This window comes from Clinocottus analis, unplaced genomic scaffold (genome assembly GCF_023055335.1).
Source record: "Clinocottus analis isolate CAN_PGR_092001 unplaced genomic scaffold, fCliAna1.0.p SCAF_4, whole genome shotgun sequence".
Taxonomy (NCBI): Eukaryota; Metazoa; Chordata; class Actinopteri; order Perciformes; family Cottidae; genus Clinocottus; species Clinocottus analis.
Genome location: NW_027176153.1, coordinates 17,596,404 through 17,608,839, shown reverse-complemented (window position 1 = coordinate 17,608,839; position 12,436 = coordinate 17,596,404). Strand labels below are relative to the sequence as shown.

Below are 12,436 nucleotides of genomic sequence, written 5' to 3'. Positions count from 1 at the left end.
CGTAAATGACTCAACTCGGCAGCACAGCCTCTACATGTGCAGATCAATGAAAAATGTGGCTTGTCAAGGTCTTCAGTGTCATATGTAAGTTTTTTTTTTGGCAATTGCATTTATTTTTTGTGATGATTTATGTTGTAAAAACAATATTTCTGTGTACATTTAAATGTGATTCCCAATGAACATGTATTTCAATTTGTTTTGACAGATTTCACTGCATGTGCAGCTCAGGATTCCAATATTGGTAAGAAACATGTTTGACACACAAATATTACAATGTTTTATTGCATTGATTTAAAATAGCTAGTTTTTCACATTTTCTTGTAAAAAAAGAAGAAATATTAATTATTAGATTTTAGTACGTATATTCAGTTGTGATTGTAAACTAAAAATCCTGTTATTAAGAAGTTAAATGTGTACTGAGTCAGTGCAAAACAATATTGAGGAAGTACAACATTAAGGGAGGCTACATATAGAACATGCAGTACTTTGTTCTCATAAGTCTGGGACTTCCTAAAATTGCACCAACAAATGCAAGTTCTTATTTCAGTATTCTGTGGTGCCATTGTTATGCTTTTACACGGTTATGCTTTCTAGATATTGTCCATCTAATGTCCCATCTTGTGTCATCCAGTATATTGTTGGATAAAATAACACAATATACTGGCAAATCTACATGCAGTGTGTGCTATTGCTAAGAAATGTTTGTATTGTATTAAACTGCATTATACTGTCCTATAGTCTTTTTATTTGAGTTGTGTTACTTTCTATTGCAGGATGACAATGTTTTGTATATTTCAACCTATATGTCAACTTGATTTAAATTAATTAGGTTTATTTTTATTTGTGTTTTGAGTGTCCTTTTTGTAGGTGTCATACAGAATTACATCAGATAATTTAGGGCTGCATGAATGGTTGTTTTCAATATTGATTCATTTGCAGATTATATTTTTTAATGGATTGCTTGTTTTGTTTTTAAAATGTATTATTTCCTACAACTGAAGGGGATGTACTTGATCTGCTTGTCGACCAACTGCCCAAACCCAAAGATATTCAGTTAGCTGTCATGTAAGAGAAAGAAAATAAATAAATCTTTACATTTGCGGAGCTGGAACTAGTGAATGTTTGGCATTTTAGTTTAAAACATGACGGAAACGATTAATCCATTATCAAAGTAGTTGCAGAATAATTATCTGTTGATTGTTTCATAGATTATTTGTTCCAACTGTAAGTTCATTGTTGCTGCTGTTTACATCTTCAGAGTGTACAGTTAGAGAACATATGTCGGCTTTTCTGATCTATATTCTGATCTCCACATGTCTCCTGTCATCCAGCAGTACCCACGCTCGGAGATGTTACTTCAACCAATCCTTTGCCGACGACAACAGAGGCTACAACGATCTATGGTGAGATTTTTAACCTCAGGTTTGCTGTAAACATAAATCTAAAAGAATAAAAAGCATGTTCAAGAAATCATGTAGATTTTTATTAGAAAGATGTTACTTCCGGATATAAAGTCTGTATTTCAAAAAGTGATAGTTATTTCAAAGTTATATTGCACATTTCCATATAACATTGACTTTGTATAGTTAAATCTACAAACACAGATGAATGAGAAAGCTAAAAGTTAAAATGATGATATGGTTTTAACAGTAAGACTTCCAAAATGAATCATCATGTCAATTGTGAAATCAGCATGGGCGTTGTTTTTGCACTCATTTAATTTTTCCGGTTTGGTGGTTTGTAACTCTTAAGACATCGTTATCTTAATGTGTCTCTCGGCCTTTTAGAAGAAGTCTGTTAAAGTTTCAAACTAAACTGTTTAACCGCTGAATTAAGATATATTATTCAAATATGAATGATACATAGTTCAATTTACTCCATAAGCATGTGTTCTAAAATAATTGAACTGCATTCTGTAATGTTGTGTATTTTAAAATAATATGTGTCTAAGAGATGAGATCAATTGTATCATACATATAAATTTTAAAGCTTTATGACATGATTTTCAAATGTTTTTAGGACCAAAAATGTTATGAACAAACTTACTGTGGACTGAATCGTTCACAGGAAGTAAGGCTCCTGATTCCAATGGACCTAACTAAATGTGCATGGCTATTTCAGCAATGTGTTATTTCTGAATGATATAATCAATCATATCTTTTAATTCACCTCCAGAGCCTCCTTTACCATCTCTGCAGCTACATTCAGCCTGGCCCAATGTGTTCCCTTCTGAGAAAGTGGAGTTCAAATGTAGTGTCACTGGCAGCGCTGACTGGACCTTCACTTGGTACAGAAATACACAACAAGTACAAGATCCAGATCCAAATGTGTCTTTGTCTGCCGAGGGATCAACGCTTACAATCACAGCAGCGACACAAGCATACCATGGGGATTATTCCTGTAAAGCTCATCACAAAACATTTGGTGTTACTACTAAAAGCAATAATTCAATCAAACTCACAGTTTACGGTAAGTTTGCTCACACATGTTTGAGTTGAATTTCGAGACAGCGTGTAACATAAGATAATTAAAATGGTACATTGTTCTTCCTCCTGTCTTATTAGCGAACAAGCCCAAACCCACTTTGACCAGAAGTTTAACCTTTGACAAGATGTTCCCTGGAGAGTTAATTACCTTCACATGCAAAGTTGATATCTCCTCTGGATGGGAATACCTCTGGTACCATAATGGAACCGATGCAATTCAAACTACTACTACTGATACGTATACCATAGCATCCCTAGATCATCGTAACAGTGGACAATACCATTGCAAAGCCAAGAGAGGCAAACACCCCTTCTTCACAGAAGAGAGTGACACAACAGCTCTGCAGGTCTCTGGTAAGTTTACCTGAGAACTGTATCATCACTTTACTTCAGTCATTTCTTAAGAGTACTTTTATCTGTGAAATGGAAAGTTTAAATAACTAATGATGCGCTTAACATGTATGTGCTCCTGTCTCCCATTCTTTTGATGCAGTAAGTCATTTTAATTGGGTGTTATACTAAATTCCTACCAAGATTTTGAAGGATTTTAAGATTTTCTTTGCTCCATGACTTTTCAGACCCACCTAAACCATATTTGAAACTGCTGAGTTCCTGGCCAGATGTGTTTGAAAATGAGACGGTGGAGTTCAGTTGTGAAGTCGACAGCACTGACTGGACGGTCACCTGGTACAGAGACCAGAACAAACTCCAGGAGGACGACCAGGTGTATATAGCGGACTCATCCCTCAACATCGCTTGGATCAATCAAGACTATGAAGGAGGCTATGCCTGCAAAGCTCACCTAACATTGAGGAAGGTCAAGTCTGGATTCAGCAACACAGTTGATGTCACAGTTTATGGTGAGCCTTCGTGCCTCTGTTTAGAATGACTTATGTTTAGAATGAATTATTTTAGCATACTTAAAGAAATATTTTGGGATATAAGATATTTCAGTATTGTGTATGTGTTAAGTAAGACGATACCACCAACAGCCAGTTAGCTTAGCTTAGCCTTGCTCTGCCCCAAAGCTAGCATAACCTGCCTACTAGCACCTCACAAACCCAAACTGTACATATGTTGTGAACTGCCTTTCTGTTTTAGAAAACACACCAACACCAACGTTGAACAAGGTCCTTGGTTTTAACCCGATGTATGTTGGAGAAACCGTGAAGTTAAATTGCAGCGTAAATGTGGCCTCTGGCTGGAAATATCAATGGTTCGAAGATGGAATTGAGCTTCCTGCCAGCACTGAAACCAACAGCATCAATCTGGCGCTTTCTGGTCAGAGGAAATATAGCTGCAAAGCCACCAGAGGTAAAAACGTTTCAACCGACTTCAGTGAAGAAATACAACAAGATGTACATGGTAGGTAAAGACAGAAAAGTCATCCTATTTAAAGCATTGTGTTTAATACAATGTGCAATTGTTTGTTTGTTGTAAATATGTAAAATACTTTTACTAAAGGCTTACAAAACCTCCAGGCTGACATTGAATTCAGCGAAACAACGTTTTGAGAGCAGCCTGCTTCCGTTATTTTGTGCATTTTCTGTTGAAACAGGATGTTGTGGTGTAGCATGATGCAGGGAGGGAAGACTGAGTCAGAAGTATGTATGTATGAATATGTACAGTACACTAGCAGTGGTATATTACTTCTGGCGAGAAAAGATGACTTAAGTATTGTTGGCTAACATATGAATATACCACCATTAACTGCTCCTTTCTAACGTTCACTCATGCCAACATTTCAGTTTATAGTTATATATTGTTATATATTTTAAGGCATTTTTGTTTTGCAAACGAGACTGGTCCCTGCTTGTTTCCCTCATGGTAACACTTGATTAAGTCGGTGCTTTTTGTCATTTATTATCCAAACCATGTTGTGGTTTGAGTCAAAAGCATCTACATTATTGTACCTTTAAGGTTAGTTGGGCTGTCTTTACACATTGAAGTTTTAATAATCTGATTTGATTTTTTCAGACAAATTCATGAAGGGTATTTTTTTTTTTTAAATCTCTAAATAAGGTTATCTCTAAGGATATGATGTGTGTCTCTCTCTTTTTAGAAATTCCTGTTCCATCTCTGGAGCTGATCACTACATGGTTCGACGTGTTCCCCACTGAGAGTGTGAAGTTCAGCTGTGGGATGAACGGCAGCGCTAACTGGACCTACACGTGGTACAGAAACACACAGGAGGTCCACGCTGATAATGTTGTGAATGTTGTGTCTGACTCAAATGGAGCGACTCTTTCCATTCGCTCTGCTTCTGCTGAACACACAGGACTATATAACTGCAAGGGCCACCTGAAGGACAGGTCTGTCAACAGCAATTTTAGTTCTGCACAGCATCTCAGTGTATACAGTGAGTTTTCTCTTTTTAATTTGACATAAAAATACTTATTTTGCCGGAGAATTTAAGATAAGATCAGTTTTAGCTACAAAGAAACCTGAGAGCAGCAGGTTAGGGAGGGATGCATATTTGTTACAATGCAATGTCATGTTTTCTTACCTTCAGAAAAGAAACCCCAAATCACACTGACGCGAGATCCAGCGTACGAGGTGATGTTCCGTGGAGAGTCGGTCTCGTTTAGCTGTCACATCAATGAGTCTTTTGGGTGGACGTACATTTGGTCCAAAGACAACGCTCCACTCTTGGCGTCTAAAAGCAAGTATTCTCTCAACTCAATTGAACCAGCAAATCAAGGGGTGTATGCATGCCAAGCAAAAAGAGGCAGTGATCCAGCCTTCCTCACGGACCGGAGCCAGGCTATACGCCTTAAAGTTCAAGGTTTGTTTCTGTTAACTTCCATTACTAGCTGGTCAGATGATTTATGAATTTATGAACAGTTTAATCTTAACAACTGTTGATGTTCCCTCTCTGTGTATAGGAAACCAGCCTAAGCCCGTAATGACTCAACAGCCAGATGTTAAAGAGGTGTACACTGGAGAGTCGGTGTCCTTTGAATGTAAAGTTGAGCTCTCGTCTGGTTGGAGGTTTCACTGGTTCAAAGACGGAACGCAGCTTCTGGTCAACAGCAGTAGCTTTAACATCAGTGACGCCGATTCAACGAGTGGTGGGACTTTTGAGTGTATGGCCATAAGAGACAAAACAATGTACAGTTCACAGCACAGTGATGGACGGATTTTACGTGTAGCTGGTGAGCCAAAGAAAATTACTGTATGTCAGGTGTACGAATCAGTTAGGAAGAGGATGAACTTAAGGATTTAAAAAAATGCTCATGTGTCTCTTTCTCTCCAGCAATTCCTGTTCCATCTATAAAGTTAATCACTCCGTGGTTTGACGTGTTCCCCACGGAGAGTGTGAAGTTCAGCTGTGGGATGAACGGCAGCTCTGACTGGATTTACACGTGGTACATATACACACAGGAGGTCCAGGCAGATCATACTGCATCCTTTGGTTTAGATGCAGCTACTCTCTTCATCAGTTCTGCTTCAGCCTCACGTCGTGGACAATACAAATGTACAGCTAAACTCAAGAGCCGGTCTGTAAGCAGCATCTTCAGTGAAAGACTAACTCTGGATGTTTATGGTGAGAATCCTTTTCCTTTTTACTTTGATCCATTTCTTTCACAGAATATTTTTCATGACATCTAACAACAAACCACTTATTTTAGCTCAATTTCTGTCTCTATTTACATAATTGTTAGTTCAAAAAGTTGTTAGTATGCTAATCAGATTTGGCTAATTTTATGCCTTGATTTCAGACATCAGAGTTTGGTTAAAGGAGTGGTACTTTTACATTGCTTGTTTATGATTTTTTTCAATATGCTATATGACATTTTGACATACTTTAATATTGAATGTTTTCTTTTTGACTGAATTTCAACATAATATACTTTGGCTTTTTAATATATTTTTTTCAACATAATATATACTCTTACATTTTTATTACTTTTTTACACAATACACTTTGACTTTCCTGTGATTGTTTTCAACATACTACTGTACAACACTGACATATGATATATAATTAAAAAATGTATGTTTTTTTTATCATATATATAAACCTACTATCTACATTAACATACATATTCCAAGCTAACTGTTTCCCTCTGCTTCCAATTATGCTGAGCTAAGATAACTATGTCATGGATGCAGCTTCACTTTCTTTGGGATAAATTCTGGGACAGCAGTAGAGGTTCAGCATGTCACAGAAGCTATTTGAAGTGTCCAGCTGCTCCTGGCTGTGCTGTGTACATGAAAGTGCCGTGATACTCATTTTCTATTTCCCCACAGATACAAAACCAAGAGTCACACTGATGCAGAACCCCGTACACCATGTGATGCATACTGAAGATTCAGTATCCTTTAGCTGTCACATTAATGTCTCTTCTGGATGGAAGTACCTGTGGTTTAAAGATGGCCGTCTACTCAGTGAATCTGGGAACAATCACACCATCAAATCTGTTGTGAAAACAAACACCGGATCATATCAATGCCAAGCTAAAAGAGGAGGAGACACAGTTTTCAGCTCAGACCAGAGTCAGGCTGTGAAACTTGATGTTGAGGGTACGTTTTTGTTGACTTCCTTCTGACATTTTTCGGTGTGTGTTAAAGGTGTTCATCACAGTTTTGATTGTGTTTTTACAGAGCGCCCAAGGGCTGATATAATCCTGTTAACTGGCTGGTCCGAGGTCTTCTCCACTGACAGCTTGGTGCTCAGATGTGGGGTGCCCGGAAATCAGGACATGTGGAACTACACATGGTAATACCAATACAAAATACCAGTTAATACTATAGAGTAACATTCTCTAAATACTGTGTGTGTGGATTCTTACCTTCTCACAGGTTTAAAGAGGGGCAACCAATCAATCTTCCGTACTCTAAGAGACATACAGTCACACCACAGAATGACCCTGAGCAGAGCCTGTACACCTGCCAGGGCATTCGCACCGGTAGACCATCTTATTCAAGAAGCAGTGATTCTTTCAAGACTAAAAACCTCCGTGAGTATACCTGAAGTTTTGAAATTATGAGTTTTTACCCTGCACATATTCTGTCTCACTTTAATTCTCTGTTTTTGATATATATTTTTTCTCCAGTTTTGAAGAGGAGGGTGCTTCTTTCCATCTCCGGCTGTATCTTCTTTGGCATGATTGCCGTCTTCCTTGGATGCATTGTCCTCAGAGTGCTTCGCAAACCAGGTTTTGCTTGAGTTTTTTTTTTTTAACTTTTTGATTGCATAGATTTAAAAAAGTCTTTAATAAATCAGCTTTAATCAATATGATAAAAATGGAATTATCACCAATATCTGCAGCTACCCTTAGCTTTAGGGACCAGTTTAAGATAGTTCAGCTCATTGTTGATCTCTCCGGCGGGCAACTGTTTTGGGTCACTTTTACCACTCTCACAGTGTCGGAAGTACAGTAGCGTTAGGCAAAAAGTTCCCACACTACTGGTCAGCACCAAATGACAGAAAAAAAAGAGAGACAACAAAAAAGAAAGAGTAAGGCAATGAGATAAAACGGTGATGAAATGTCAAACCTTGTTTCAGCTTTGTGGTTTTGCAGGTTAAAATGTGACATACTGACAGCTTTATAATATAAATCTCAAATTAACAAGCAAAACCTTGTTATGATGACCTTTTTTCTTTTGTTTTTTTACAACATAGCTGATGGTGAAGAGAGGACAGAAGAGGCCGAGCTCTTTCTCTCCATGGCTCAGCTTAAGGACCGTGATAGTACGTGAACAATAGCTCTCGTGGTTTGGGGTTTTGGTTGTAACGTCAGCTTAGGCTGCAGATGCAGCCCCAGCAATGATTCATATCTGGGCTATTTTTAAAATTACCATTTGTGAAACTCCAAGTTAGAGTCTGATTTTCATAGTTTGCAGAAAAGCGTTGGTGCTCTTGTGTGAAAGTTCCTTCCTCCCTCCTACAGATGCAGCTTGTCCACTGGTTCAGTACATCACCGATACGGAACTGAATGCTACATTTAAAGGTAAAACCTACAGATTTTTTTAAAGCTAGATACAATATGCACGCGTGTTGAAAGTTCCTTAAGTAACTTTTAAACAATCTGACCCACAGAAGCTGACGAGAATGGCACAATTTCTAGTGAAACAATACCGTTGCCAATAACCTCACAGGAGGACCAAGGTAATAAAGTACAATTTTAAAAAAGCATCTTTGTGAAGAAAGACGCTAGGCCACTTTCTTCATAACTGAGACACAATATTTTTATAATCCATGCTTTTTCATGTCACCTTTCATGTATTTCCAGATGTGACAAGTGAGAGCCAAGATGCAACAGAAAAGAACGGTGGGCTGGTTTCCTTTAAATAATGAGTCATGATGCTCTTTTTTCACCAGTTTAGCAGATACTTATTAATACGTCTATAGACTGATTCGGCCCTGTGAGTCTCTAACGAGCATTTGGATGTCTTAAAACTGGGGAGAATCTTGCTATTGTGTGATGCTTCATGATGATTACCACTAGCGGGGTCAGCAAACTTGTCTGCAGTGAAAAGTAAATTCGATATGATTCGTCCTCTGGGGACTGTAAATGTACCAAATTTAATGGGAAATAAAACCATTGACGATAAATTGCACCCTGGACCAACAGGCATGTCATATAAATGTGTACATATGTTTTGCACTGAATATAGCATAATACTGTTGTAATTGTACATATTTTAAATCACATGATTTTAAATGTTAAAGGCACAATTACGATATGAAACATTATTTATGTAAGAAACAATCATATATATTGTTAGGTTGTGTAGTTTCTCAATTATAAAGAATTTAGAACTTTGTCTGTGTCACAATTAGCGCTATAAAATCAGCAATAATAATATTAAATGGTAATAATAATGATTCAGATATGACTGTGATGATGATGTACACGTACATGTAGTGAATGAACGGTATGGGTGCTATAAATAGCCACAGGCGTAGGTAAGCATCCCAAGTAATAACAGCTGTTGTTTTTACTAGCTAATCTCCAACAACTGGAGGAGCAAGTGCAAATATCAGCAATCCAATGTTTGTTTAAGGGTGTTTGTACATCCATTAAAGTGTAAAAATGAGTGGATTGGAGGCTCATGATTATAGATCCTTTATGATTGAGATTTATAAAAGAGTCAACCATATATGCAGATTGTTAAATCTGGCAAAAAGAATGCATTCACATATGTCTGTCTTTGTGTGTACTATAAGTCGTGTATTTTATGCATATCGCCCCAGATGTGAGTAAATGTAAGTTTATCTTATTTAATATGAAATGTTTCAGCAATGAATGTTACTGTTTTCTTCTTCTAAATGATGTATGTATCTACAGTAGTGGATGCTATTTGCCATTCAAGCATGATGTGTCTCCCTATAAAGTTTTCAGAATAAAAAATACAAAATTGTGCCTTCAATGTTCATTCTAGTGAATACTGTGATTTAACAAATAGGTCGATTTGTGGTTCAGTCGATGGGAAGATCTTGTCCATCATGTGCACCTATAGCAAAAGAAACACGATCATTATCCAGACAAACTTTAAAATCTAAGGTTTTTGGGCATTATTTTACCCAAAGAAGCATATAGGCCATATAGAACACATAGAATACTTACTGAATCACTTCTACTTGAGGATGTCAGCCAGTTTCTCATTATAGTAGTTGTAGTTCTCCTGACAATCCTCCCAGGGTGCAAAGCTCTCTTCCTCCTTCTCCACATACGTTTCCCAAACATGCACGAAGTCGGACGGCTTCATCATCCGCAGTTTGCAACCAGCCCTCGCCAAAGCCCGGAGCCCTTCGACTATCTCCGGCTCCTCCCACTCGAAGAGACGGGAGAACAGCATGCAGAGACGAACCTTCTTGCGCTGCTGGAGGACGTTGGCCACCTTGGCTGTACAAGCCACACAGGGACTGGATGAAACATACCATGTGACTTCATACTCCTGGGAAGCATTAGGGAGCACCTGGAAAAGAAACAGGTGAGGATTAACGGAGGCACAGAGGAGAAAGATTATATTACGTAAAGAATTATCACAAAAGGAACTGCTGACAAACTAATGAAAATCCAACCCTCAATGGGGTTCACATATGTACATGGGAGAAAAGTAAGAAAGGTTGAGTGCGAGTATGCATTACTTGTTGAAAGAAAGCCTCTTCGGCATGAGCTGTGGCATGTTCATCCTCCATATAACCTTTCAGAGGCTCTGTGCTGCCGCCTGGTGTATCCACCCTGAAGCACAGCAGGGTCTTGTTCCTCCCTGAGGAGTACTCCACATTCCTGAACTGAAACTTAAAGTAGAATGGGCTCATCTGTTCCCTGGTGGCGATTGAAAAGAAGAGTTTTCATAACTCTGTTGTAAAACTTCATGAAACACATCAGTAACTGTTGCCATTGAGGCTTTTTAGTGCATGAAGGTTGAATTAGCAAGAGAGATAACAAAAAAAAAACACTCAGTAAGACTTATCTATCAGCAGTGCTGTCAAAGTTATTTGTAACCTTTAATCGTTGTGCACGAGAGTGCAATTGACATTCAATTCCTCCCCTAACACAGAACACATTTTGTAATGAATTTGTCAGCCATCCACGACGCAAAAAGAAGAGTGATGATATGGAGTCTTCGAAATAGACTATGGTGACAGTGAGGAGAATGCTAATGAGGCTCCCACTGAGTAAACTGATGTTTCTATAAATACTGTTGGCTTTCATATCCGCCGATGATCTGTAGATGTGCCAGGCCCTTCATGAGTCAACTATACAAGAAACATACCCGTCATATTTTTTTTATTTATTTATCCATTGTTATACTGCATGTGAAAAGCCAGCTGGATTTCACAAATAGATCTCATATCAAACAGCTAATACTCAAAGGACAGAAACAGGGGAACAGATGCTCGGTGGAGTGATATAGCAGGGGCCTGCATCTGTGTCAGCTCTGTGACTCATCTCTATTCTTACAGTTGGGTTAGTAAGGATGGCCGGGATGGGCCAAGTCATTATTGTCCTTCCTCACTGAAATCAACTATTAAGCATTTGGAACAATATCCCTTACAGTAAATACATAAAAAACTATTTCATATAGAAAGAGAAAGCACAAAATAATCCAAAAAGGCGTGTAAGTGATGCGGCTGATTCTAGCTCTTGTGGTGTGTGTATTAAATATTACTCACCCAGTTATAATCTCAAATGGTGGCAGTTCAATGGGCTGAAACTCTCCATTTCCTTCACTGTTTGTTGCCTGTGCTCCCGCCGTGCCTCCACTTTCCCCATTCCCTTTCTCTTTATCCGTCTTGGGCTGCTCGGCGGTCTCCTCTGGCTTTTTCAGAAGTGTGTCAGACGTATTCACAGCTTTTTCCTTCCCCTTCCCCTTCTCCTTTGCTTTGTCCTTCTCATCATTTGTTTTGTTTTCTACCTTCTTCTCTTTTCTCTTAACACTGACCCGGCTGTTTATGTCGGCCATGATTTTGAGTGAGTGGGTGAGAGGGTTAGATAAAGAGAGAGAGAGTGCGAGGGAGAACGAGAAAGAGAGATAGCTCAGGGCTTGCAGAGTGATAACCCCCGGCCATCTACAGAAATAGACCCTATTGTGTGCATGTCTGCCCGGGGCAGGGGTAGGTTAACACACCCCCCGCCCCGTCCCCCCGTCCCCATCGCATGCCCTGGCTGTCAAAAGGTCAAAGGACAACACAAGAGTGAATGCCCATGTGTTGCATGATAGAATTAGTGGCAAGACTGAACATATCACTAAAAACACTTCATACAGATGCATAATTAAGAGAGAAAACTAACATATGTGTATAAATGTACAACCCCAAACAAAACGAGTGGCGGCGCTTTAATCCAAAAGGCTTTAACTGTCAACAGGCCAGCAACAGGCAGGTTATTAATAACGATGCCTGGCTGCGTTTGTCTGTGTGTATAGGGTAACCAGGGTCTCTTGATACTGAACGCCACTTTTGTTTGTGCCAACTCCAAAGTCCTGCAGCT

The 12,436-nt window shown here is 38.7% G+C and overlaps 2 protein-coding genes across 2 annotated transcripts; one reads left to right on the top strand and one right to left on the bottom strand.

The window, feature by feature from the left end:
• Nucleotides 1–9,831, top strand: LOC137800749 (hemicentin-2). The gene is made up of 19 exons (XM_068598075.1): nt 1–84; nt 206–241; nt 1,332–1,403; nt 2,176–2,469; nt 2,565–2,840; nt 3,065–3,346; nt 3,588–3,851; nt 4,549–4,845; nt 4,999–5,271; nt 5,372–5,641; nt 5,743–6,033; nt 6,741–7,013; nt 7,095–7,209; nt 7,293–7,450; nt 7,547–7,648; nt 8,116–8,184; nt 8,384–8,443; nt 8,533–8,601; nt 8,726–9,831. Exons 1-19 carry the CDS (start codon nt 54–56, stop codon nt 8,785–8,787), a joined length of 3,294 nt encoding a protein of 1,097 aa, XP_068454176.1. The 5' UTR covers nt 1–53; the 3' UTR covers nt 8,788–9,831.
• apobec2b (apolipoprotein B mRNA editing enzyme, catalytic polypeptide-like 2b) lies at nt 8,982–11,995 on the bottom strand. Its single transcript, XM_068598076.1, has 4 exons — nt 11,620–11,995; nt 10,588–10,768; nt 10,064–10,415; nt 8,982–9,950 (listed from the first exon to the last, which is right to left on the bottom strand). The coding sequence occupies exons 1-3, from the start codon at nt 11,907–11,909 to the stop codon at nt 10,074–10,076; spliced, it is 813 nt and encodes a 270-aa protein (XP_068454177.1). The 5' UTR covers nt 11,910–11,995; the 3' UTR covers nt 8,982–9,950; nt 10,064–10,073.
• Between the last annotated feature and the right edge of the window lie 441 nt (nt 11,996–12,436).

Excerpts from the sequence above, each read along its gene's own strand:
- LOC137800749 (XM_068598075.1), top strand. The coding sequence starts at position 54 with ATGTGGCTTGTCAAGGTCTTCAGTGTCATAT. Across the intron at positions 3,347-3,587 it reads AGTTGATGTCACAGTTTATG|AAAACACACCAACACCAACG; the intron begins GTGAGCCTTCGT and ends TTTCTGTTTTAG. Across the intron at positions 7,014-7,094 it reads TGTGAAACTTGATGTTGAGG|AGCGCCCAAGGGCTGATATA; the intron begins GTACGTTTTTGT and ends GTGTTTTTACAG.
- apobec2b (XM_068598076.1), bottom strand. The coding sequence starts at position 11,909 with ATGGCCGACATAAACAGCCGGGTCAGTGTTAAGAGAAAAGAGAAGAAG. Across the intron at positions 10,769-11,619 it reads CCATTTGAGATTATAACTGG|GGAACAGATGAGCCCATTCT; the intron begins GTGAGTAATATT and ends AATCGCCACCAG. Across the intron at positions 10,416-10,587 it reads AAGAGGCTTTCTTTCAACAA|GTGCTCCCTAATGCTTCCCA; the intron begins GTAATGCATACT and ends TTTCTTTTCCAG.